Source organism: Canis lupus, chromosome 6 (assembly GCF_011100685.1).
Source record: "Canis lupus familiaris isolate Mischka breed German Shepherd chromosome 6, alternate assembly UU_Cfam_GSD_1.0, whole genome shotgun sequence".
NCBI lineage: Eukaryota > Metazoa > Chordata > Mammalia > Carnivora > Canidae > Canis > Canis lupus.
Window position 1 is genome coordinate 5,464,522 of NC_049227.1, and position 26,433 is coordinate 5,490,954.

Sequence of the window (26,433 nt, forward strand, 5' to 3'; positions counted from 1 at the left end):
AGACGTAGGCAGAGAGAGAAGCAGGCTCGCTGCAGGGAGCCCGATGTGGGACTCATCCCAGGACGCTAGGATCATGACCTGAGCCAAAGGCAGACGCTCAACCACTGAGCCACCCAGGTGTCCATGTTTTGTTTTGTTTTTAGTGCTAGTCAGCCCTGCTAAACTGATTTCACCATCCGCTCACGGGTCATGGCCCAGATATTAAAAAATACTGAGGCCATTCGGTGCAGAAGTCAGCACGCTGACCGAGCCCTACCCTTAGTCTCGTTTGCTTGGTTTCACCTGTTGGTAGTTTTGTGTTGTTGTGTTTTTTTAATTGAATATGATGCCTTCAAGCAGGCCTCCCTTTTCCTGTTCCACTTTTGACGGTCTGATACCCATTGTGTTCACACATCTCTGTTACTTGCCTGGACCCTGAATGCATTTCTGTTTGGGCCTTCTAGATCCCCGGACTTTAAAAGGATAGGGTTTGCATTTATGCACTCCATGAATATCAAATGCCTGTCTCTCACATGTCACGTTGCAGGCACTGGTAATATAGCAGAAAACAGACAGAAATCACTGCCTTCATGGAGCTCAGATTCTACAGGAGGCAGACAGAGAAAAAAAAAAAAAGTAAATCTATTCTTTATTAGAGGGTGGTTTATTGTTTAGTGAAAACAAAGTGGGAAGGGGTTCGGCCTGCTTGAAGAGCTGCCAGATTGCAGGCTTCACACTCCTTTCTGGAAATAAGGGAGCCTCATATGTTCCTACCTAACACAGGAGGACTCAGAGAGAGAATGTGGGAGGGCAGAGCCGGTTTTCCCCAAGAAGAGCCCTCCCGGACTGCCCCACCAGGTAAACCTGACCTACCCTGCCCCCGGATTACTCTCCCAGAGAGCGACGCACCAGCAACTTTCACCTAGACCTTCAGCCTCGAGGCAGCCACATAGGGGGTCGGTGGCAGGCAGGCAGGCAGGAGGCACGGCCCCCCCGGCTGCGGGGTGGAAAGCCCTTGGGACTATTTCAGACCGTCCCCTAAATCGGCCAGTCGCAGTCCCCGCCACCCTCGCTCGCTCGCTCGCGCGGGCTACGCGGCCACCTCATTGGATCTGCACACATGACCCCTCTCGACCGGACTCCTGGTGATCCGCCTGCCTTATCTCTCGCCTCTCCTCCCTCACATTTTCCGCTCCGGCAAAGCCAAACACAGCACAGTGGGGGCTTTCACGCTTCTGTGCTCCGGACACGCTGTTCCTTCTGCCTGGAAGGCCTCGGGCCTCCAGCCCCGAGCCCCGCCCCCGTCCTCGGCGAGCTCCCATTCATCCTGCAGAACCCGGCCGGGGTGCCCCTTCCCCCAGGAACCGCCCCCCGACGCCCCAGGCCCCGCTGGGTCCCCTGCTCGGCCCGCACCTCGGGCCGCAGCACCCATGCCTCCCTGGCTGCTCTGCGCGGTGCGCACCCATTTCTCCGGATCGCTCCCCTCCCAGACCCGGGCCTCCTCCGGCGCCGCCGCGGACGGGGGGTGGGGGGGAGCCGTGCCGCGGGAGCGCCGGGGCCTGCGGTGGCTAGGCCCGGGCCGGCCCGCCCTCCCCGCCGCCGGCCGCCCCGCCGGCGCCCGCGCTCCCGCCTCGCAGCCCCCGACGGCCCCGGCCGCGCGCGACTACAAGTCCCGGCACGCCCCGCGGCGGCCGCGCATGCCCAGCGGGCCGGCGTTTGAGTGGCAAGTTGTTTGTTACAGCGAACACCAGCTGCTCTCCGCGCCGGGCGCCGCGCGCCGCCGCTCTGCCAGCGCTGCCGCCCTCGCCCTCGCCCTCGCCCTCGCCCTCGCCCTCGCCCGCGCCCGCGCCCGCCGCCGCCCCCCGCCGCCGCCCCCCGCCGCCCCCTCGCGGCTCGGCGGGCCTCCCCTTTGTCCGCCCCGGGCCGCCCGGCGCCCGGCGCCCAGCTCCCGGCCCCGGCCGGCCGCCCGCGGCGCTCGGTGCCGGCTGGGCGCGCAGGGGGCGGGGGCCGCGGCTCGCCCCCCGCCGATGAGCCGCCGCGGCGCGCGGGCGGACGATGGAACTCCACATCCTGGAGCACCGGCTGCAAGTTGCCAGCGTCGCCAAGGAGAGCATCCCGCTCTTCACCTACGGCCTCATCAAACTTGCCTTCCTGTCCTCCAAGACCAGGTGAGCGCGCGGGGACGCGGGCCGGCCGGGGACAGACAAAGAAGCGCACCCGGGCCGCCGTGCTCGCCGCGGCGCCTCGGAAAACAACTTGGAGCCCCGGGGAGCGCCCCCGCCCCCGCCGCCGCCGCCCGCCCGCCGCCGCCGCCCGCCCCGCCGCGGAGCCCCCCGGCCTGCCCTCGGGCACCGTCCTCCCGCGCCCCCGCCCCCCGCCCCCGAGGTACCCCCGCCGCTGCCTCCGCCGCCAGCCCCCGTCTCGGTCCCCTCCCTCCCCGAGACAGATCCGGAGGGCCGGGGAGGCTGCGGTGACGAATCCGTGAATGAATGAGCGAGCGAGCGAACGAATGAATGAAAAACAGGTGTGGGGACGCGACGGGGGAAAACACAAACTAACGCCCCCCATCCCCCAGGCCCTCGGCCGCGCCGGCCCGCGTCGCCGGGGCCCGGCCGGGATTGTGCAGAGCGCGGCCACCCGGCGCGGAAAATCGTAAAATCCTTAGTGGGTGTTGATCCCGAGGTGCCTGCGGGGACCGCCGGGGCGCGGGAGGCCGGGGGAGGGTCCGGGGTCGCGGCGCCGCGTTCTCCTCCCGGCCCGGGAGGGTCGTGGGGGCTGTTGCCGAACCGTGGAAGGGGGAGGAGCAGGCGTGTTTATGGCTCAGCCTCGAGGCTGGGCTTGGATGCTGCAGGGGGAAACATAGTTGAAGGCCTCGGGAGGTTGGGGAAGAAACAACAGCAACAGAAAACCCAAGTTGGATTTTTCCCACCACCAGGTCAAGGTCTGACCCCGCGGGCCCCGGTGGGCGTTCGGATTGGGGCGTGTTTTTTTTTTTTTTCCAAGGAGCCCGAGCCCAGTGGAGTGTGAGCTCGAGCTGGCCGCTGTAACTTAAATGCCTTGTTTGTCCACCATAGTGACTGTTCAAAGCGATGAAGTTGTTGCCGGCTGGGTTTTCAGGGGTTGGGGCGGAGGTCGTTCTCCCTGGCTGCAAAATGAATGAATGCATTGCAGGTCAAGGTTAACGTTGCAAGGACGGCCCCTAAAGCTGCCCCCCTCGGCCCTGAGCTCAGGGAAGCTCTGGGGATGCAGGAAAATAATTCAATCCGAGCTTCTTATCTGCCTGGTAAAGTTCTTGCCTGGAAATCTCACTTTGATGTGTGTGTGTCTGAGCGGGCAGCTCAGTCCCGCCATTGTTTGCGAGATGGAGCGAGATCCGCTGGTGGCATCTTGTTTACTTTCTTCTCCGGCTGCTCTGCTCTGCTCTGCTCTGCTCGGTGGGGGTATGGAGGGTTGAAATCCTCTCCTTCCCCGAGCAGAGGCTCCTTTGATTCCAAAGGTAATTATTAAACAGGTCATTTGAAAACAAAAGCCAACAGCTCCAATTCTAAACCTTTCACCAGCACCACCTCCCCTCCGCCCCCCTCTGGCTGTTGACACCCCCCCCCCCCATCCCTCCTGTACCTACCACCCTCTGTCCGCACCCTCAGCCTGTCTTGAGCTTCCGAGGCTGGAGGTAAAGAGAGACTAGCCTTGTTTTTCCAACCCGTGGCCCTCAGCCCCAGGCAGCCCCCTGGCTGATTTGTAGGCTACCATTCAAACCAGGATGATGACTCAGGCTGCGGCTGAGCGGGGCCTGGGTGGGTGCTGGGAGGAGGGGGCATCTGGGGGCTTCTTAGGAAGGCAGCAAAGAGCCACTCCCTCTGCCCCTCACCCTTTGTGTAGGGACCGGCCCTCTTCCAGCCTCTATCCCGGTCCAGTTTTGAAAATTCACAGGTAATGGGAGGCTCAAGACCCCTGCTGAGCTGTCTGACCATGGAAATCACCCCTCATTGAGTGGCCCTTGCTCTGTCCGCTGCTGGAGGCCGCTGGTCTGTGGCCCAGGTGTCCAGTCCAAGCTCAAGATGACTCAGAGGTCAAAGGTCATATCCTTGTCTCCTGGGTCTGGTGCTAGAAGGTGCTGAGTACAATTGCCAGATAGCTGAAGGCCTGCCTTCCCTTGCACTCGGGGGCTGGGATGCTGGCTTCAGGCTGTGGTCAGCCCCGTGCCCAGGGCAGGGTCCCTTTCCTCCCCCGGGTTCTCACTGTGTCCTCCTGTAATGAAGACACCCCCCACCCCCCATTGTCACAGAGCTGCTGTGTGTGGCATGTAATGATCGTGGATGCCGGCTTTGTCACAAGTAGAATGGGTAGTTGGGTGTGGATATATTCCTGAAGCTATTTCAATAATCAGTCCTCCAGGGCGAACTTTTCTCCCCTTTTGATTCTTCCACCAGCACCTGCCCCCAGTGGTGGCCCACAGCCCTGTCACTTTCCCCACCCCCGACCTAAGTTTAGCTCAAACTAGTGCGGCTGGGCGCGCGCGCATGTGCACACACACACACACACACACACACACACCACAGTGTCGCTGTGCTGCCCAGTCACAAGTTTTCAGCCGCTTCCTATAGGGCCGTATCCTTGGCATGGCATTAGAGGCCCCTGGCATCCAGATCTAGAATCCTCACCTTTAGCCACTCAGGCAGATACTCTGGTGACCGACGATTGACTTACCCTTCCCTTCACACCTCTGTGCTTTCCTACTTCCCATTCGGCCTGCAAACACACCCCTTTCCTGGTAAATTTCTGTTCACCCCTCAACATCTAGTGATCTCACCCTGAACCTTTCTTGAACCACCTCCCCCCTTCCCTTTGCCCCCAGCAGACTTAATCACTTTTTCCCTCTTGTTTCCACCTGGGTGGAACCTTGGAGGAGGACTTGCCATTGGTAGATACTCGCTGAGGGGAGGGGGTACAGCTGCATCTAAGAGTTGTTAAGATACTCTGCTCCTCCTTGTTCCAAGCCTAGAGCCTGATGGAGGGGAAGGAGGACACAATTACAGTCGAGTGGAGTCAGGGAAGGGGATCAGCTGGGGAAGCCGACAGGCCTGGGAGGCTCCCTGTAGGAGGTGGCACTGGATCTTAAGGGTTTGAAATAGGAATTAGCTAGGTGGGAAAGGGGCCCAGGCCCAGATCCTGCACACACCATCGTACAGCTCTGTGAATTGGGTTTTACACCCACTTTGCAAAGGAGTCTGAGGCTCAAAGGTTAAGTGACTTGCTCAAGGTCACACGGTAAATGGTAGAGATGAGATTTTTGAATCTGCATCTTACTGACTTAAGCTCAGAGATTTGCTCTTACAGGTGCAAACAGTACCCGTGTTCAGCTGTTATGTCCAGCTCTTCTGTTAGCAGCACATGGTCCTAAAGGTTTTCGGGGGCACAGAGTGGAAGGTGTAGGCTTCCTGGATCCCTTCTGTCCTGCTTCTGCGGACCTTTCTCTCCTGGACCCATCCTGCCTCACCTACCAACTACATTTTGTACTTCCTCGCTGCCCTGATCAGGTGCTCCCTCCCTAGAACCTTTCATCCCTGCTCCACAGTTGTCCATCACAGCATGCTGTTGGGTTTCTTGTCCCACCCGGATGCTAAACCTTATCCCCAGGAAGCTTTTTGAGTAGTTTCACCTACCCCCGACTCCCAGTCAGTACCAGAGAGAAGAGGGCCAACCATTGATTTCACTCTCCCTTACAAAAAGGTAAAGATGCTGGGTTTGGAGAAGGCAAGTGGCTTGCTCAAGGTCACGCAGCTGGGAAGAGACAGAATTGGGATTTGAACCGGGTCCTTTCTCCACTGTGCTTAGCACACTGCTTTGTCGGCACTTAGTAACTGCCTGTTTGATGGATGTCCGACTCGTGCACAGAGTGACCCAGATTTCAGCCAGTCTCTTATGAGTGCCCTGGGGGCTGGAAGAGGCGAGGCAGGCAGAAGCACACCTGGAGAAGCGAGGCCCAGCGCCCCTGCCCCCTGCCGAGGTTCAGGGCAGCATCTGGGGGTGGCTGGACCGGCGGCGTGCACTTATTCCAGGCGCAAAGAAGGAGAGTGAGACCCTGGGTGAACAAAATCAGAGCCATCCACAGAGCCTCTCCTCCACTCTTGTGATAAACTGAGGTTCTGTAGCCTGGCTGAGGGCCCTCTGCAGCCCACCTACTTCTCTTTCTCCAGCCTCACCTCTGCGGGCTCCCAGCCACACAGACTGTTGCTCCTGCATGCACGCGCGTGTACACACACTATGGCATCTCCAACCTCAGGCCTTTGTTCTTCTGTCTGTCTGGAATGTTACCCTTTGCCCTATTCTTTTTATCTGCATGCTCATTCTTTTGGATCCCATTTTGGCCTCACCTCCTCCAGGAAGCCTTCCCTGAGTGCACAAGCCAAGCTTAAACCCTTCTGGTATGAAGGGCTTATTCTCAAGAAGATGAAATGTGATCAACCACGGGATATCAGCAGGATGCTTTGGGTTGCAAATAACAAAAAGCCTTGACTCAGCTGGCCTAAACAATGATAGGTTTGTGTGATAAGAGTTTGCAAGACCGGCTGCTCCACGGGTGGTAACTTTAAGGCTTGATGATGTCTTGAAGGACCCAGGTCTTCCTGCCTTTGTATTTGGCCATCCTTGGAATGGCTGTAGGCTTTATTGGCAGTCAGGAGGAAACCCAAGGTTGGGAAAGGCTCCTTGCCTCCCGAAAGTCTCAGAAACCTGGAGAGGTTTCTGAGAAACCTCTCCACCCCGCTCTTGCACAGACTTCTTCATCCCATTGAGCAGAACTGGGTCACGTGAACAGGCCTGCACGAATCCCTGGGACAGGGGATGAGACCATCACAGACCAATCAGGATCCGCCGTGACCAGAGGGGCGTGTCTGCTGCGGGTGGCGTGGGGGGCGGGCAGGGGGAGGCCGAAGCTCCTGCAGCTCTTGTGGGATTCAGATTTGCTGTGTGCAAAAAAAAAAAAAAAAAAAAAAAAAAATTTTGCTCTCTACGGACACCTTACGGCAAAACGAGGGTCAACTAATAAGTCTGTAGTAAAAATGTTGACAACTCCAAGTCAGAGTTGTTCCCATTTTACAGATAAGGAAAGCAAGGAGCTTGAGTGCCCCAAGACACGCACAGATGGCAGAGCTGGGGTTTGAACCCAGGGAGTAAGGCGGTAAAACCTGGCCTGATGACCACTCGGCCAAGCCTAAGAGCCCACCAGGTTGGCTGCCCCATGCTCAGGGGCCACTTAGAGGTGTTGCTGAGAGGCCCTAGCCATAAAAGGGGACACGGGCAAGGTCATTATCCTGAAGTGCGTTCATTCAGGTGGCCAGACACTGTGACTTTTTTTTTTTTTGTCCAGTAAAATACCCTCATCTTTAAATTCCACCCAAAGTCCATCTCATTTGATTGGGGGAAGAAAAAAAAAAGCACCTAGGTGAGTATGAGGTAAGCGTGTACCCAGAGACCTGCGCTGGCCACCTGGGCCTGATCCACAGCCTGTAGATCTCTGGTGTGTTTTGGCCTGCATGTGTTCATTCATGTTGCTGCCTGCTGGAAATCTTGCCAACAAGCCCTAGCGAGCGCTCAAGACTTCAGAGGCATTTATAGGAGAAAAGCTCAAAATTGCAAACGGTCCTTCCAAAACCCTCACTGGTTTCCTGAGTGCATTGGGCTGAGGCCACGTCTTGATTGCAGTTTAGGGAAAGACAGGCTGGCAGCGATGTGAGGGCCCAGGAACCCTCGGGCGGAATCCTAGCACTGTGGCTTCCTGGCAGTGCAACCTTGGGCCAGTTGTTTGACTTAGCTGTGCCGTCAGTTTCTTACCCCTGAAATAGGAATAATGATCGAGCTCACTGCCTAGCCTGTTGTGGGGACTTAATGGGACATGACAAGCACTACAGTAGAGCCTGGTCCACTAGAAGCTCCAATAATAGTTAGCTGAGAGGAAGTGCCATGGTTAAGCTGGCCAGTGCCAGGGTGGAGTTTAAAAGGTTAGGAGACTTTTTTTTTTTTTTTTTTTTTGGGGGGGTTAGGAGACTTTATGGCTCTGTGCCTGCATACACTCTGATTCTAGCAAATGGAGATTCTTAGTGCCTTCCAGGAGCCTACCTGGGGACGTATGTCACTTAGGACCTCTGCAAGAGGCAACCAAAATGCCCTGGGACCCCAGGGCTGCAAGCAAGTAAGGCTTCCCAGAGGAGATAGCACCATTTGAGCCGAGTCTGGGCAGAATGGGAAGACATCAGGAGGTGGAAGTGACAAGGATGAAGGAAGACAGGTCAGGCAGGCAGGCAGCAGGAGTGGTGGGCACAGATGGGTCAAGGGAGGGTGTGGGTAGAAAGCACCAAGGTGAGCCCCAGAGCCATTTCACACACCTGCCCGGGGCAGCCATGGCCTGCCACTGCCCCAGAGGAGGGGGCTGGCACCAGGCGGGAGGGCACGGCATCGTCCTTGGCCTGCCCCACATCCAGCAGCTCAGCATGGTCTACCCTTTCCTTGTCCGCGCCCACTGCCTCTGCCATGGCCAATCCCCCTCATCTCTCCCCAGAATTTACCGAACAGCTTCCCCACCAGCCCCTCTGCCTCCAGGGCAGTGCAAGTGATGAGCACTGCCAGAGCATGCTGGGCAGGGGACACAGCACGAGCAAAGGCCCAGAGACTGGAAGGAGAGGAGAGGTGTGCCCAGGTTGCAGGCTCTGGTTTGGGGCCGGCATGACCACAGCTTGGGGTTGGTGCACATTGCTGTTTTGTTCGTGCAGAAACCCTGTGGTGTGCACCTGCTGTGTACAGGGCCCCCCGGGAAACACAAACAGAGCTTCTGTCCAGTGGGAAGAAAAGGTGCATTTTCCGACAAAGATAGAAGGCGGGGGCCCCAAAGACCCAGAGGGAGGGGCCCGCTGGTCATGTGGGGCCGAGCGGAGGCCGTGTGACCCCACTGGAGTTTGGTGCAGGGGCAGATTTCATGGTTCACTCTGCTCAAAACCCTTCTCAGACTATCCTATTTCTCACCTGGTGCTGCGACTGTTCCTTAATCTGCTTTCTTCTGTCCTCCCTGGTTCTGTCCTGTCTCCACGCCACACATGCCGTATTTCAGAAGTGATAGTTGTGAAATATCCCAGATCCCTTGACATCTTTCCCCCCACCTTCAGGTGGGGTCTGGACTAGTGACTTCCAACGAGCAGAAGGTGGCAGAAGCAAGGTGTAAGCCTCAGAACCTGGGCCTAAGTGGATAGCTTCTGTCTGGCTGTACCTCTCTGTCTTCTGTCTCCCTGGCTTTCTCAGATCCCTTGCTCGGTGGGGGCAGCTGCCATGGACATGGCAGCGGCCTTGTGGAGAGGGATCAAGGCCTCCCACCGACAGCCAGCCTGTGCATGAGCCACCTGGAAAACAGATCCTGCCGCCCCAGGCAAGCCTTCCAGTGACCGCAGCCTTAGCCAGCACCTTGACCATGACCTCCTAAGAGATCCTCAGCTCCCAGCACCCAGTGGAGCCGCACCCAAATTCCTAACCAGGAACTGGGAGAGAGAGAAAAGTTTGTTCTTTCAAGCCACTGAGTTTTGGGGCAATTTGTTATGCAATAGGTAACTAACACAGTGACTACGTAATTTATCATTCACATGGGGACACCTCTGATTATCACAGGGAGCGCTAAAGATAATTACCCTGGACAACAGGGCAAACCAGAACATGTGATCGCTACAACTTTAGCCCTGTCTGACAGCCTTCACAGGTGTTCAGACCTAACACGGAGTTCACTTGGAGAGCTGGCTCAAGCATCACCTCCTCTAGGAAGCCACCCTGGGGCTGGGTGAGGGGTTTCCTGGGATCACTTGTATCCCGGGATATAGTTTAGGAGGACTGGTCCCCTCTGTCCTCACTCCACATGCGTGTCTGGGCCTTAGGACCAGTGCTATGTGGTACTGATCTGTCTCCTATCAGGCCAGAGAGGCAGTTGTAAAGGAGTGAACTGGTCTTTCTAGAGACTGCACATGGCTGGCAAGGTCTTTTTTCTTAGCATGACCTCTGGTACAAGGAACCAGCCTCGGATGCACCAGCCCGGTCCTACCGGTGTCTGGGACAGTCAGACTCTGGTTGTCCAGCATCCAGGCAGGCCCACCGAGATATCCAGCAGCTGACAATGCACCAGTTTGTTGGGAGTGTGTTTTTTGGGAGTGTGTTCAATTAAACCTTTAAGGGGGCATGCCCCTCTAGAGGCATCTGTCTTCTACTCATCTTTGCCATAAATAGAATCTGTTGGACACACTCCAATCCCTGAGATCTGTGCTTAAAAGCTTGGGGTCTTGGGATGCCTGAGTGGCTCAGTTGTTCAGCGTCTGCCTTTGGCTCAGGGCATGGTTCAGCGTCTGCCTTCGGCTCAGGGCGTGATCCCAGAGTCCCAGGATCGAGTCCCGCATCAGGCTTCCTGCATGGAGCCTGCTTCTCCCTCTGCCTGTGTCTCTGCCTCTCTCTCTCTCTCTCTCTCTCTCTCTCTCTCTCTGTCTATCATGAATAAATAAATAAAATATTTTACAAAAGAAAAAAAAAAAGCCTGGGGTTTTACCTGTCCACTCATATTTATGGCTATGGTATTCAAAGTAGCCCAAAGGTGAAAGCACCTCTGGGTGTCTCTGTCCAGGGCCAAGCATGGTACATATGTACAGTGAAATATTACTCAACCTTCAAAAGGAAGTACATTTCACCAAGTGGAATAATAAGCCAGTCACAAAAGGACAAATACTTCATGATTCCACTCAGTGAAGTATTTCAAGTAGATTTGTAGACACAGAAAGCAGAATGGTGATTGCCAGGACTGGAGAGAGGGGAACTGAGTGGAGATGTTGTTGTTTAGTGGGTACTGAGTTTCTGTTTTGCAAAATGGGAAGAGTTCTGGAGATCAGCTGCATGACAGAGTATAATACAATTAACACTACGGAACCGTACACTTAGAAATGTTTAAGATGGGAGGCCCTTGGGTGGCTCAGTCAGTTAAGCGCCTGCCTTTGGCTCAGGTCATTATCTCAGGTCCTGGGATCGAGCCCCACATCTATCAGAGGAAGGAGCCTGCGTCTCCCTTCCCCTCTCCGTCTTCCCCGCTATTCGTACTTTCACAGGTTCTATCTCTCTCAAATCTTTTTTGAAAAAAAGAAATGGTTAAGTTGGTACGTTTTATATATGTATGTTTTACAAAAAAAAAAATTAAAAGAAAGGCCCCTATAAACTTAGAGAGCATGTGGAAACCAAAGGGCAATGTGGCAGTGGAAAGGTAGTGAGCCTGGGCAGCCCAATGGCAGATTCAAGCCGAGGGAAAAAGCTGGCACCTAGAGAGATAACCACTCGGAGCAGTTCTATCTTAGCTCACTTGGTCCTCGCCACAGCCCTTACCATGTGTGTGCAGTGACCAGCCCTATTTCACAGAGAGAACGTTGAGGTACTACACTGTTCAGTTCCTTGTCCAAGATCCCAAAAACCCAGTAAGGGAAGAGTAGGGTTTTTTTTTTTTTATGACAGCTTTATTGAGATATAATTCACATACCATACAGTTTGCTGTCTTCAAGTTTGCGCTTCAGAAGCATCTGGTATATTCACAGAGCTGTGCAACCATCACCCGTGTCTACTTCCAGAACATTTTTATCACCCAAAAGAAACCATACACATTAAGCAGTCACCCCCGGGCCCTGGCAACACCAGTCTACCTTCTGTCTGTGGATTTGCCCCTTCTGGACATTTCATTTAAATGCAGTCATACCATATGGTTCTTTGTGACCGGCTTCTTTCACTCAGCATCATGTTTTCAGGGTTCCTCCATACTGTGACATGTGTCCGGACGTCATTCCTTTTTACGACTGAATAATACTCCATTGTGTGGAGTATACTGCCTTTTGTTCATTCATCCACTGATGGTCATTTGGATTGCTTCCACGTTTTAGCTGTCATGAATCATGCTGCCGGGGACATCTGTGCGCAAGTGTTGGCGTGGCTGTATGTTTTCATTTCTCCTGGCTGTGTGTATTCCGAGGAATGGAGTGGGGATCACATGGGGTCACATGGTGACTCTGCACGTAACATTTCAAGGAAGCGCCAGGCTGTGTGCTACACCAGGTGTACCATTTAACCTAGCATTTCACATACCTGAGGTGGAGGGATTTGAACCCGGGGCCACGGGCTGCACTGCTACAGTCTTAAGCTACCACATTAGCTTCGTATGGGGAGGAGCCTGGAAGCCCTTACTGGGTGACCACAGCCTGGGCAGCCGAGCTTCAGGAACACCTTGTTGCTTTGTGGGCAAACAGGATTATGGGGAAACAATGGCCTACATCAGCACATAGCCCAGGGCGGGCCTTTCCCGGAGGACTCCTGGTCCTGAGCTTGTGGGAATTTGGTGCCACCTACGCAGGTACACCTGTGAGGGGAGGCGAGGGTGTCCCCTGTGGGTTCCCATGCCCCCTGGGGCCTTCCGAGATTGCTCCCACATACCTGCTGATTGTCAGGGGTCTTCAGTAGGTGGGTGCTGGAGTGGTAGGCTTCAGGAGGGTACATCGGTACTGAGGCGGCCTCACCTGGAGGCCCTGGTGAGGTGTCCATGGATGAGGCTGGAACTACTGGACCTGAGCAGCCCTGGCAGGGAGGGAGGGAGGGAGGAGGCTGCTGATAGGCCGGCTGTGTCCTGGGCTAGAACTAGGTGCTCCTTTCCTTTCCTTTTTTCTTTTTTCTCTTCTCTTCTCTTCTCTTCTCTTCTCTCCTCTCCTCTCCTCTCCTCTCCTCTCCTCTCTCTCCTCTCCTCTCCTCTCCTCTCCTCTTCTCCTCTTCTCCTCTTCTCCTCTTCTCCTCTCCTCCTCTCCTCCTCTCCTCCTCTCCTCCTCTCCTCCTCTCCTCTTCTCCTTTCTTTTCTTTTCTGAGATTTTATTTATTCATGAGAGAGACAGAGAGAGAGAGGCAGAGAGACACAGGCAGAGGGAGAAGTAGGCTCCCAGTAGGGAGCCCGATGCGGGACTCAATCCCAGGACCCCTCAGGGATCACAACCTGAGCTGAAGGCAGACACTCAACCACTGAGCCACCCGGGTGCCCCAGGTGCTTATTTTCAAGGTAGGGTGAATTTTCCCTCAAAGGCTTGCTCTCCACTGAAACCAGGCCAGGCCTCCTGGACGCTCCCCTGGACTTTCCCCTCCACCCTTAGGGCCTCTGCCTTCCTGCTGATCCCTCCCTACCCCAGGGTTGACTCCCTTTCTCGAATAAGAAAGACAGTAGGTGGAAATTTCTTCTCAAAGTTCAGTCTTTTTCCTTCAGAGCTCAAAAGTCACTGATGCAGTAACCGATAATGGTGAACTTACAGCAGACAAAGCTTAACCTCAAAGTTCTTTCTCAAGAGCCGACTATGCAAGCTTTCCACCATTTACCCTTACCGAGGCTCTGTCGGAAGGAGGGGGTAACTTGCCCTAGGTCACACAGCAGACATGTAGCAAATTGGGGCTCACGCCAGCTCCCCTACTCCCGGCCCTCCTCTACCTGGACCTCAATCCACTCCTTCCCCCCACCCCTTTAACTCCAGATGGAAGACCTTATGTGAATGGCCATTTCTCAGGGGTGTGCCTGTCACGGTCAGTCCAAGCCCACCGCTTACCAGCAGTGTGACCACAAGCAAGCTGTTAGCAACCTGTCCTCCTCTTTAAAATGGGCAGCATGGGCGCAGTGGGTTCAGATCATGATCCCTCTCCCTGTCCCTCCGCCTGCCACTCCACATGCTTGTGTTCTCTTTCTCTCTCTCGTTCTCTAACAAATAAATAAATAAAATTTTAAGAAATATAAAACGGGCAGCATGGTATCAGCCTCTCTGAGTTGTGGTGAAGATCACGGGGAAATGTTATGCCAAGGACTTAGGTGCCCACACAAGGCAAGCCGGGTATTCGAAGGAACCCAATGAATGTTTGTTGAGGACCGAAGAGCCCTGGGCTGGACTGCCAGCGTCAGCAAGTGGGTGGCTGCACAGAAACCTGATCCCTTCCTGCACGTGTGTCGCCTGCCCTGGAGCTGAGTGTGGCCCCCCAGAGGCCCTGGCCTCTGCACTTGGCCTCCAGAGGCCTCCTTGCTGCTTCATTCACGCTGCCTGTCCCCCAGAAGCACCCGGTTCTCCAGGTCCAGGACAACCTCTAGTCTGCCCTGCGTGTTTCTGCCACCTGCCAGCCCCCTGCCTGGCCCTGGGTTCTTCTTCTGAAAGACGGGTCAGTGGTAGCACAAGGCAGTCATGTTCTACATGGCCTAGAAGGGTCAGCCCCAGTGGGGGTGGGGGGTTCGGAAGGCTCTTTGGACTCTACCGCCCTTAACCACCTTGGGTGAGACCAGGGCAAGACACTGGGGGACAGGAGATGCCCCTGGGCCTCCCAGCCAAGAGCTGGGAACTATCTCTGGTGCTTAGCACCAGGCAGGTGCAGCTCTGGGGAGGGGAGGGTATCTCTATGGTGCACTGCCTGGGAGAACTCGTTGGCACCCACCCAGGCTGGACCCAGCCCCATCCCCCCCAACCCCCACTGAGTGATCCTTTGGGGACAGGTCATCATCCATGCGGAGTGTCGCAATTGGGAGTGAGGGGGTTACAAGGGTCACCAGTAAATGACAGGGTGGCCCCCTCAGTTCCTGGAGCCGGCCTCTGAGGGCCCCCAGTGGGTGGCCCAGATGTCGGGAGTACCCGCGCTTGAAGGCGGTGAAACCGTGTTTCTTTTTTTATCTGTTCTTTTCTAAATACTCTTCAGAGTAGAGCTATTCAGAGTGATTCCCCCCGTCAGCGTCCCTCTGGTCACCCCCCCACCCCCCCAGCTCTTCAGTCCAAATGAGTCTGGTTTAACTGCCTCTGGTCCGACTCTGCTGAAAGACCGAGAAGGCGCCAGCACCCACATCCTGGGGCTGTTCGTGGGGCTCCCTGACATCACGCAAGCCAAGGGCTTCCATGGGGCCTGCTCTGAGGCTGGCGCAGTCACGGTCATGGGGCCTAGAGATGGTGGCACTTGTCAGATCCCACTGCATCTGCCTGTGCTGTGGGCCTGCCTTGCACGCCCATAGTGCCACTAGAGAGAACGTCCCGGGCAAGTCAGGTCAGAAAGATGCCTTGTGTTAACACCATGAGGAGCACTTGTCCCCAAAAGCCAGGACCCCTGCGTCCTCCTGTAGAAGGAAGGTTCTTGTGTTACCCCCTCCCCACACACAGCCATCTGTCTGTCCCGAGAGCACAGGTTTCTTCCACAGCCTTGTCCCTTGTCCCTGGAAGGGCAGGGACAGAAGGAGGCCCCATGGGAGTAGCTCGGATGAGCGTGCAGTTGGGGAAGCCTGTTCTCCAGCCTCCCAAAGGCTTGGCTGTCACCCTGAAGGGGCATTGGGCCTTTTGGACAGTGGCCGGGGAAGCCAAAGGCTGCCAGGTGGGGAAGGCTCATTCTGTCTGGAGAATTATTTCACATAAATCTGTGTTTTCTTCTCTGGAAGATGAGGGTGATCTGCTGACCCACCCCATCCCCCGCCCAGGGTTTGAGGAGGATCCCATGTATTGTGTGTCGAGGGCCCAGCAGCCAGCAGGGACTCAGCCAGCATCGACCATCACCAGAGAGGCTTTCTTGAGCCTTTGCCAGACCCCATAACCCTTGGGTGCTCCCCAGAACGTCTGGAGCTTGGGAGGAAGCTTATCCCCCTCCTCCCCATAGGCGGTGTCTCCTGGGGCGTTTCCTACCGGGCCTGGTGCTCTGATCTTGACACAGGGGGCTGAGCACTAGCTAGGCCCCAGAAAGGCTTGTGTGGGCTGTTTGTCTTCACACGCAGTCTAGAGACCTCAGATTTATGGTTTACCCCTGCAGGGCCCAAGCTTACCAAGGAGGGACACCCAGCAACTTCTACTGGGACCCTGGCAGGGAGAGAAAGCAAAAAAGCACCAGGGTCAGCTTTAGGATGACAGGTCACACCTGTTAGGGATGTCTGAGTCCCCCTGACCAGAGAGGGTCATAGATGAGAGAGAGGTGCTGCACCCCAGCCTAGGAGAGGCAGGGAGCCCTATCCGCTCTCTTGGCATCAGCCAATGGCTGGGATGGCCCTGGGCTTTGGGCCGGAAGTGACTGCATCATGGTGTAAGTAAATGGCTGACTCCTGATGCCATGCCCCTAACCCCCACATTCTCCTTCCAGCACCTTCTCAGCACCCCCCACTCTTACTCTCTCCCTTTGCAGTTCGCCGAGTCCCACCTCCTCCTACAGGAAGGCCTCCTGACCTCACTGTTTTGTCATCTTTTCTCACTTTCAATTTTTGAGTGGATAATAAATTCACAATGCTTTAATAATTCCAAAGATACACAAAGGTGCCCAGCGAAAGCTCCCTCCCACCTGTGTTCCTGTCCCCACAGACAAGAGTTGTGTGGATTCTTAGGGAGATTAATGTATGTAAAATTGCATGTTTATTATTAACACCCCCCCCCCTTTTTCTGTTAACATAAATGGGTATTAAACCACACTCGCTGCTTCCCGTTCCACACCGGCCTTTTCAACTGACATTCATCTTAGCATAGATCCTCCCAGAGATTCCTGTCCTTCATTTGAACTGTTGCACCATGAGCCACGGAACAGGTGACTGTCATATCTCTGACCTGTCACCAGCTGGTGCACATTGGTTCCCGGCCCTCTTTTGTTGTTGTTGACAGTTAATGCTGTAACGTTACCATTCGGGGCATAGACCTCACTCTGCAGGCTCTGGGCTACGTTGGCAAGCAGAGGTCTGGAAGCCAGAGCCTGGGTCAGAGCATCTGTGTGCTGGTGAGGTCCTCACAACACAGTCCTTCCAGAGCGGGGTTTGAATTCACGCTGCCACCATGGTGCCCCGGGCCTGCTTCTCCCCGCCTTACTGCCCACCGTGTCATCAGACAGCCTGGCAGGGGCAAGGCCCCCCTTTATGTCACCTCCCATTTTGGGGGTGCCTTTGTGCGTACGCATGTGCGTGCAGGGTCTAGAGTGCTTGGGTACCTCTGTTCATCTTCCCTGTCCAGCCAGCTGGCAGGACCCCAGTGGGCTGCAGGGTCTTAACGTCTCCTGGCCCATCCTCACCCACCCCCCGAGTATCCAGCCTGAGGTCAGCCAGCATAGTTAAAGCCCTGATTTTATTTGCTCCCATGGGTAGGTGCTCACTCATCTACATGGCCACCTCTCCCTCCATCCCCCGACGTGCAGTTATGGGTGCCAGGCCCACACTCAGCCATCCCCAGTGTGCCCAGCCCTCGAAGCTGGGTCCCTCCAGATCCTGAGCTCTCTCCCTGTCACAACTGTTGGAAATCGTCCCAGGTACCAGGACCCCAGCCGTCCCAGCCTCTTGCTCACATCGCTGATTGAGAGGCTCCAGGCTCTGGGACCAGCTGGGCCCTGAGCAGCACCCTCCCCAGAGCCTGCATGGAGTTTACAGCTGTTTCCAGAGGTGACGGCTGCCAGCCCCTATGGAAACACCCTCCCACCCCAGGCCAGTGAGTAGGAAGCTCCTGGCTCCCTTCATCCTCATGGGGCTCACTCTTGCCAAAGAGGATTAGCCCTGGGTCACCCACCTCCTGGCAGGCAGAGAAGGCACTGGCGGCACGGGGTGGGCCAGAGGGTCTACTGACCCCCCTCCCCACTCCTCACGTACCGGTCACACATGGCAGGGCATTGACCTCTCCGAGCCTCGGCTTGCTTCATCTGCAAGATGGGATAACGCTGGCCCGGCCGGCGCCGCAGTTTTTCTGCCATGGTCTGTACTTTCTCTCCTTTTTCCTATCACTACTATCTCCCTCTCTCGTCTGGGTGACTTTGGCAAATTGAACTCAGCCCCAGGGATGTTGGCCATAGCCAACAGCGAGAAGTTTTAATAAAAGCGAAGCCTTTGGCCCAAAGCCCGGGGACAGCCCTCAGGGCCTGGACCTCCTCATGTGGGGCAGGGCCGCCCCAGGCAGCTCGGAGAGGTGATGACAGGCGTAAACCAAGCACAACCAGAGCTGCATCCAGGGGTAGGCGTCATGGTTGTGAGGGGGTGAACTGTGTTGGTTTTAGACTCCAACGTGACCCCATTAGCCAGAGCACAGGGCAGTGGGGCGGCTCGGCTGGGAGTTCTGTAGGCGTGTTTCAGCTGAAACTGGACCCCCCCAGGCCAGGTGCCTGAATGTTCTAGAGGGTTCAGGGGCTGGTGACCCCCGCCCAGGGAGTAAACAGAGCCCTACTCTGACTGGGGCCCCCCGGCCAGGGCAGCCGGAGATCATGCCCATGGGCTGTGTGTGGCGGGGCAAGGAGGTACAGGGCTGGGGCCAGAGGGGTCACGTTCACCCGTCTCCTGTCTCCTCCCCAAGGCCTTGCCCCCGTCATTTGGGTAAGTGCTGCCTTCCTGGTAGAGAAGGATAGCACAGTGAATCCCTCGCTCTTGGCTGCTCTGGGTTGGGCCATCTTGGGTTCAAATTTTATTTCATGGATTTGGGACTGAATCGCAGAAAGAAAGGCCCGGCCGTAGTACACGATGGTGGCACCAATCCCCCAGGGCCAGAGCCTTGCAGATGTGTCCCCTGAGAGATATGAGGATGGATGTCATAGCCAAGATAGCGGGGGGGGGGGGGGGGGGGGAGGGGACAGGGGGCCACAGCCTTGGCTCCCTCTCCCTGTGTGCAGTCATGATTCTCCCAGTTTCACACACTGTGCTGGGCCCTTCCTGGGGACCCCTGCCTTCCCGGTCTGTCCTCCTAGCCCTTCGGGTACAGCACAGAGGCCCCATGGAAGGGGATCCCCTCTGGCAAGCCTCCCCCGCCTTGTATACCGTTGATGTGGCTATTCAGATGGCCTCTCCTTTTCCTGAGCTTGGAAACCGTTCCATACAATTTTTCAGGGGTTTATCCCCATTTCAGCCTTTACCCTTAATCACAGTGCTTCTGTCCGGTTCCTTCACAGACATCTTTTCCCAGTAGCCCACAAGGCCTTTGTGGGTGCTGTGGGCTGGATGCTCCTGTGCTAAAGCCCTAACCCCAAATGGGGACTGTACTTGGAGATCAGGCCGTTAGGAGGCAGTTAAGGTCAAATGAGTTCAGGAGGGTGGGGCTCTGACCCAATAGGCTTACCGTCCCCCTGAGATGTGACACCAGGGAGCTCACGGTGGGCCACGGCAAACCAGGAGAAGCCATCTCTCCAGAAACCCTGCCGGCACCTCGATCTGCCTCCAGAACTATGAGAGGTAAATCTCATGTTTCGAGCTGCTCAGTGGCTGGTGCTTTATTCGGGGACCCTGTGTGCCCCCCACCCACCCCGACCCTCCCAGTCCCCCAGCAGGGAGGACCAGGGGAAAGAGCCCCGACTCTGGGCTTGTTCAGACCCTCTTCCTTCGCTGACAACACTGTGTCCTGAGCCATGGTGTACCCACCTTGGTAATGGGAGAGGGTGAAGAGGGAGCCCGGAAGTCAGGGCTCAGGGGGCTCAGCACACAGTTTTCCTGCCCTTTCTTCCTGGGTCAAGGTTGAGCTCATTAAAAACGCTCAGTGTCGTTCTGTCCCATGAGCTGAACAGACAAAAGGACTTTGGTGGGAACAGTAGTGGTAACGTGAGCATCATACTCCAGACCCCACATCATGCCAGCATCGGGTCCTTTGTTCCTAAGGGCCACACCGAGGATCCCCACATCATGGAGCCAGAGGTGGAATCCGAGCCCAGAATGGTCCCGGGGCCGATGGCGTGAGGGTTAAAACCACCGCAGGCTGGTCCGGGACCCTGCTCCAGGTGGAGGCAGCTTGCATTTGAGCGAGTGAGAGACTGAGAAGTTCTAGAACTATGCCCAGTCCAAATGGGTAGCTTCTAGCCACATGCGGCTATTCAAATTCAAAGTAATTAAAATCAAATCAAATAAAGAACTCTTCAGCTGCACTGGCCGCGTTTCAAAAGGGCTCAGTAGCCACATGCGGCCAGTGGGTATTGAACTGGACAGTGTGGGCACAGAACATTTCCACTATCCCGGAAGCTCTCCCAGGCAGCACAGGTTTAGAAGATGCATTTAGGCAGAGAGAGGGACAGAGAGAGAATGAATGTGAATGCCAGGTTCATTTGGCAGTGGCCGTCCTGATGCAACGTTGGTCTGAGTGGGGTCGCTCCTGGCCATATTCACCATCCCTTGAAGGTAGATGCTGGGGGTACACGCCGTGGGCCTCTAGACAAAACAGTTGTCCGTGGTGTTGGGTGCCGTGGCTGGGCCTTTGCTGGCAGGGCTGGCAGGAATTGGTTCCATTCTGAAACCCCAGCCACTCACAGACTTAGCTTTTCAGCTTCGTGCTCAGGTATCACAGCCTCCAGGAAGTCTTCCCTGAGCCCCAGACACCCCCCTCCACTCCCTGCCACCCCAGCATCCACCAGTTGCCCGTCTCTGCTTATTCCCTGAATCATCCACCACCACCCCCTTATATATAAATACATCATCACATTTGCATCCCCAGCAGACAGCACTGGACCCATGCAGCCGTGGTGGGCAGGCCACATGTTCTGACCTGGGGCATGACAGGGTGCCAGCCGAAAGTGCAGGGAAGCATGGGACATACCCAGGGTCACCCAGCTTGCTGGGGAGTCAGAGCTCATATTCCTTCCTGATGGCCCCTCCAGGAGGTGGCAGGAAAATGAGTCCTGAGATGTGACTGCCTGGGCTCTGGGTTTGGGCAGCAGGGACTTCCAGAGGGAGGCAGGCAAGCTGGGGCAGCAAGCTTAGTGTCCAGAGCCAGTAGGTTGGCACAGGCCACACTGTTTTATCTGGTTTACATTTTGCTTCACCTACTGCTGACCCCACCTCAGCGGCAGCCCCCCGCTCAGTGCTCCAGGCACAGATCCCACAAGCGGTCACTCACGTGGGCACCCCTTGCCATCCGGGAAATTGATTCCCCCTGAACCCCAGACACTTGAGAACTTTCAGGGGTCTGGGAAAGGGAAACGAGGTATTTGGAGGCCAGACGTGTTTTCTTTGGCCCGCCCAGTGCGTTTTTAAAAAAAATTAGACCAACGTTTAAACGTGGAGAGAGATCACAAAGCTCTGGATTTCCCTCTCCTCTGGAAAAAATGGGAAGATCTAATCCTGACCCAGGACTCATAGAGTAACAGTTTAGCAGAGCTGAGTTGCAGCCGACCCCCTTCCAGCAGGGAGGGAGCCTCCCCCGGGGCCCTTCACACTGAGACCAGGTGCTGGGCCCCATTTGTCAACGTGTTATTAGGTGAGTTTCTTGGGTACAGAAAAATATGTCTCAGTTCGTCTTTCCCAAAAGTGCAAGGAGGAAAAACAGAGTGAGAGGACCCCCAGTGTATCTTTGGTTCAAATGAAGCCTGCTCCTGGATGTTTAATATGCAAAGCACATCTTACCCCGGGTTCTCCTCACCTGAGGATCTCAGCTGCCTGTCCCTGTGGGCCTTTGAGCATGTCCTCTGTTCTAGACATTTCTAAGCTCTTCCTTGATTGAGGGCCTCCTCCTATCTTCCTTCCCACTCTTTTGTTTCCTTTCCCTGGAACCCCTGCAGGTACATCTGTGTCTAGCTCCTGATCTTGGGGGGCTTGGGCAGATCCTGCTGACTTGGTCAGGGCAGTGGTGGCTGTCTACAGCTCCTCCTGGCACTCCTGAGCATCCTTCGGGGCTCCCAGCTGGAGGGACACAGGAGCTGGGGGCTGCCTCAGTGCCTGTCTGATGTGGCCAAACTCACAGGCTTCTGTTTCTGGGTCCTGCAACCCAGAATCCCCGAGGGTGCCCACTGTGGACTGTGACAGATGGAGACTGAGCCCAGCTCCCCACCACCTGAGGGAAAATGGGACCCAAAGCAGGAGCAGAGAGGGATGTGCAGAGATTGAACAGGGAGATTGCTGGGGAGATGCAGGAATGGCTGTCCATGCAGCCAGAGTGAGCTACTTAAAACACAGACCCGAGAGGCGCCTGGGTGGCTCAGTAGGTTAAGCGTCTGACTTCGGCTCGGATTCCTAGGATCAAGCCCTGCATCGGGCTCCCTGCTCAGTGGGGAACCTGCTTCTCCCTCTGCCCCTTCCCCCCCATCTCCAGCTTGTGCTCTCTCTTACTCTTTGTTGCTCTCAAATAAAATCTTAAAAAACCCCACCGACCTGATCTGTTGCCACCCACACCCCTTCAACCCTGCCTCAAACATCTCAGAGCTTTTTTTTTTTTTTTCAATGGACCTTGGGTGCACAGAATTTGATTACTCATCATCCTTGGTCTGTTACATACTTATTGCTCCTGCTTTTCCTTTACCTTTGTTTACTGTTTGAAGAACAGTACCCCCCACTGCCGTCTACCGTCTACCCACGCTTATCTTTCCCTTGACTTCTACAAACCCTGTGGTTCGCATGTATCTATCTGAAAAAGCGAATCTTGCTGTGCATCGTCTTCTGTGGCTTGCTTTTTCCCGCTCAACAATGTATTCCAAATGTAGGAGATACTCAGCATTTCCATGGGTGTAGACGGTTCAGCCACACTGTGGTAGACTGTTTCTCTTCCTTGCATTAGGGTCTCTGCTTGCGGGGTCCCTCCATGTGCTGTTTCCCTTGCCTGGATCTTCTTCCAGGCCTCAGCCCATCCCAGGCACCCCATCCAAAGGAGGCCCCGCTGCTCCCTGTCCCTACCCTTCCGTGTCACAACTGCAAGACTCACCCATGGAGAGGGCAGGACTCGGGCAGGATGTGCAGAGGGAGTTCCCTGGGCAAGGTTGAGCTGCTTTTGTGGCATTACAGGACTTTGGGGCATAGGAAGCCAGCCTGGAGACGATGTTGTTGTTGTTGTTATTTTATTTTTTTTTAAGGTTTTATTTTTTAAGATTTTATTTATTGGGATCCCTGGGTGGCGCAGCGGTTTGGCGCCTGCCTTTGGCCCAGGGCGCGATCCTGGAGACCCGGGGTCGAATCCCACGACGGGCTCCCGGTGCATGGAGCCTGCTTCTCCCTCTGCCTGTGTCTCTGCCTCTCTCTCTCTGTGTCTATGAATAAATAAATAAAATCTTTTTTTAAAATTTTTTATTTATTTATGATAGTCACACAGGGAGAGAGAGAGAGGCAGAGACACAGGCAGAGGGAGAAGCAGGCTCGGCTCTATGCAGGGAGCCTGATGTGGGACTCGATCCCGGGTCTCCAGGATCACACCCCAGGCCGCAGGCGGCGCCAAACCGCTGCGCCACCAGGGCTGCCCTGTTGTTGTTTTTAAATAAAGAGGTTCATAGTATCTTTACCTATAATAGCAAAAACCCGGAAACAACCAAATGTCAACAATAAAAAAGACAAATAAAAATATATCATAATACATCGTAGGTATATATAAACATACATATATTTTCGGCAATAAAGATAGTCACATATTCTATCAAGGGAAATGGATTGATCTCAAAATACATTGAACAAAAGGAGGCAGATACAAAATGGTACCCACTGTAGGATTTCACGGCGATGGAGCACACCAAGCACTGACCCGTGCGGGTAGGAGGGACTGACAGGAGAACACAGAACACCCTGCAGCGCTGGGGATATTCGTATGTCGTTTGGGGTGGTGCTTCTGTGGGGGTGTCCGTTTGTCAAAACCCATCCAAGTGTACACCTGAAATCTGTACGTTTCATCACAGTAAATTATGCCATGGTTTTGAAAAAGTTCAGGCTAAAAAGAAAGAAAGAAAGAAAGAAATGATGATCCAAACCCCACTTTGATCTCATTAAAAGTATTTCTTGCCCCAAACAATGAGTGCCATTTGGGAGCTGCCGCTCACCTCGGGGGCAGTGACAGGGACATCACCAGAGGGGTTTTCAGAATGTTTTCTCCTCATCAGCACATCACCTCCTCACTGCCTCTATCCCCTTCAACCCTTTTTTTTCTGGGGGATCCTGGAGGCCCACCCAGGGGTGTGAGCCACTTGGCCACCTCCACACAGGCCACTCAGCACATCTGCTTGATCGTGGCAGGAAGAAGACCCAAGGGAGACCCCAGGAAGAGAGGCAGCTGTGTCTTCTGGCCTCCACCCAGCGCGCCCCCCATGACTGTTCCTCTTTGGTGGCAGCTGCGTGGGGCACCATGAATCAGACACATGTGGCTTCAGTGAATTCCTATAACCTGGCTACCCCTGGGAGCCACCACCCACAAAAGACCCGGCGTTCCAGAAGGGTACCCCCATCACCCCTGCCAGTGACCACGCCCCTGTCCTGCCCACTCACTGTCCCAACTTCTCTTGCCTCTATGTGACTCTGCCTATTTTGGAAGCATTTTTGGTGCCCAAACTGGGACAGTCCCAGGCAAACCAAGAAAGTTGGTTTCCCGAGTCACCTCCCTGCTGACACACTACATGGGCCTTGTGTGTGTCCAGCGTAAACAGGCAGCCCGGGTGGGGCGAACAGAGGCTTCTTGAGTGAACTGTGCTGCCCTGCAGGTAGGCACTCGCCCAGGCTGGGCCACCCGAGCCCCCGGCTGTCTTGACCAGGGAGGTGTTGGCATCTCACAAGGGAGGCCGGGCCCCCCATCTCTCTGGCTTTCCAATTTTGGCCGTATGGCTTCAGCAGGCCCACTGGGTGCCTTTTAGAGCCTGACAGGTGGGTTCCAGTGCTTTCAGCAGTGAAGAGCTGGGGTTTGTGCAACGTTTTTGCCCAGAAGCCCTGTTCCCACTGTGGAAAGAGATGATGGTCCTGCTGGACCCCTTCCCTGACAGTTTTGCAGCTGGAGCAAATGTCCATGGGTCCCTGGAGGGGACGAATTAAGACAAGCTGGGTATCGGTTAACTGGAGGCCACGTTGATAGAGCCTTCTAGAAATAAGCTACCCCAGGATGGAATGAATTGCCTCAAAAAGCAGTGAGTGTCCCCTACCCAGGAGTATGCAAATGGGAGCTGGGCTACCATCTGTACAGATCATTACCGAAAGAGGTGGCACACAGTGGCCTCCCTGGCTTGATTCTGTGCCTCCCTTTGCTCCGCCTCCTTCTTGCCCGGGAGATTTCAGGAGGGTCCCTGCTTTGTGGTTTCAGTGGGGAACCTGTCAAAAACTGTCCCACAAATCGAAGACGCCCTCACAGCTCCCTTCACTGATCTGGTTCCTAGACTGGATCTCTCAGAGCGGGTCTGCTAGACAAGTTTACCTGGAAATCTGGAAATGGCCCTTCCTGGCTGCAACACCCACACACACACACTCCACCCCTGCCTCCTGCTTGAGGTCTGTTGCCGGAACAGGGCTCCGACTGGCCAGGGCTTGCCAGGATGCCTGAGGGGAGGCCCGGGTGAGGGCCTCGCTCTGCCGGGTTAGGAATCCTGAGAGTAAACAGATCAAGTTTCCAGTGTCAGCTGGGCCTTCCATAACAGGCACCACAGCAGTGGAAAATGAGAACGTTCTCTGAGATGACTCAGCCTCCCGGCCCCCAGGTAGGGGCAGCCCCTGGCCTCGGCTCTGCCCTGGTGACCAGCTGTTGGCCGAGCCCAGGGGGACGGCAGAGGGTCTCTGGGGCTGAGGACTGGGGTGCAGTTAGGCCTCGCTGTCAGGATGAGGGCATGTGTGGCCGTCCTGGCTCTCTGAGAGGTGGTTGTCCTCGGTTTTCCCATCTGTGAAATGGGATCAGCAGTTCTCTCCTCAGGGGTGGGTGTGGGACCTGAGTCCAAGGCAGTGTAGGTGGAGAGGTGCACGTTGGACACATGCGGAGGAAGCCTGGAGCACCACACCAGGAACTCTGACAGTGACCGAATCGGGGAACCCCCAGAGGAGCCACTTTCATCAGGGAGGAGAAGAGGGGAAATGAAACGACACGGGCGTCACTGTCAGAGAAGTTGAAGGGGGGCGTGTTGCCGGTTCCAGGGTCCAGGGGAAGGCCTTGGCCCGCTGCATGGGGTGCAGCTGACCTAGGGCAAGGACAGGAGGCCGCCGGGGTGTGGCCGGGGGAGGTCATTGCAGAGCCCAGCAGCGTCCTTCAGAGGGCAGAGGCTAGTGGCAATAGCTGGAGGGTTGGGGTGACCGGCTGGGAGGGGGCGGAGGAGGGGAGGGAGGAAGGTGGTGGCCTGGGGAGGACATGGGGATGAGGGAGACTTTTTTTTTAGGATGTTGGAAACTTGAGCCTGTTTGTAGTTAAGACCAGGAAGCCAAGAAGAGGGGGAGTCCTGAGTGGAGTCCCAAGAGGGAGGGAGGGAGGCACTTGTGGGAATGGGGAGGGAAGCTTACCCTGGGGCTGGTTTTCTCTGGCCAGAGACAGGAGATGAGATGGGTGAGAAAACAGATGTTTTGAGAAGGGGTCCTCCCCAGCTGGCCTGACTGTTAGGAAAATGGGGGTACAGGGTAGGGGCAGACCTTGGTAGGGGGGGAGGCTGGGGGAGGAAGGGCTGAGCTGAGCCTGCAAGGGTGGATGGATGGGAGCCAGGTGGGGGGAGGGGGACCTTCAGGCTGGAGGTCATTGCCGAGAAGGTCGGTGCTAGATAGAGGTCATGTGAAGATGGGGTCAG

The 26,433-nt window shown here is 55.6% G+C and overlaps 1 protein-coding gene across 2 annotated transcripts in view; it reads left to right on the forward strand.

Annotated features, from left to right (window-relative positions):
- The first annotated feature begins 1,988 nt into the window (after nt 1-1,988).
- The window catches only part of CASTOR2 (cytosolic arginine sensor for mTORC1 subunit 2), a 54,279-nt gene continuing 29,834 nt past the window's right edge, over nt 1,989-26,433 (forward strand). Inside the window, exon 1 of one of the 2 annotated variants that reach the window (XM_038539039.1) lies at nt 1,989-2,147. In XM_038539039.1, coding sequence (XP_038394967.1) covers nt 2,035-2,147 — 113 coding nt within the window. In that variant the 5' untranslated portion in view covers nt 1,989-2,034. The remainder of the gene's footprint in view (nt 2,148-26,433) is intronic. The other variant, XM_038539040.1, reaches the window with a different exon arrangement.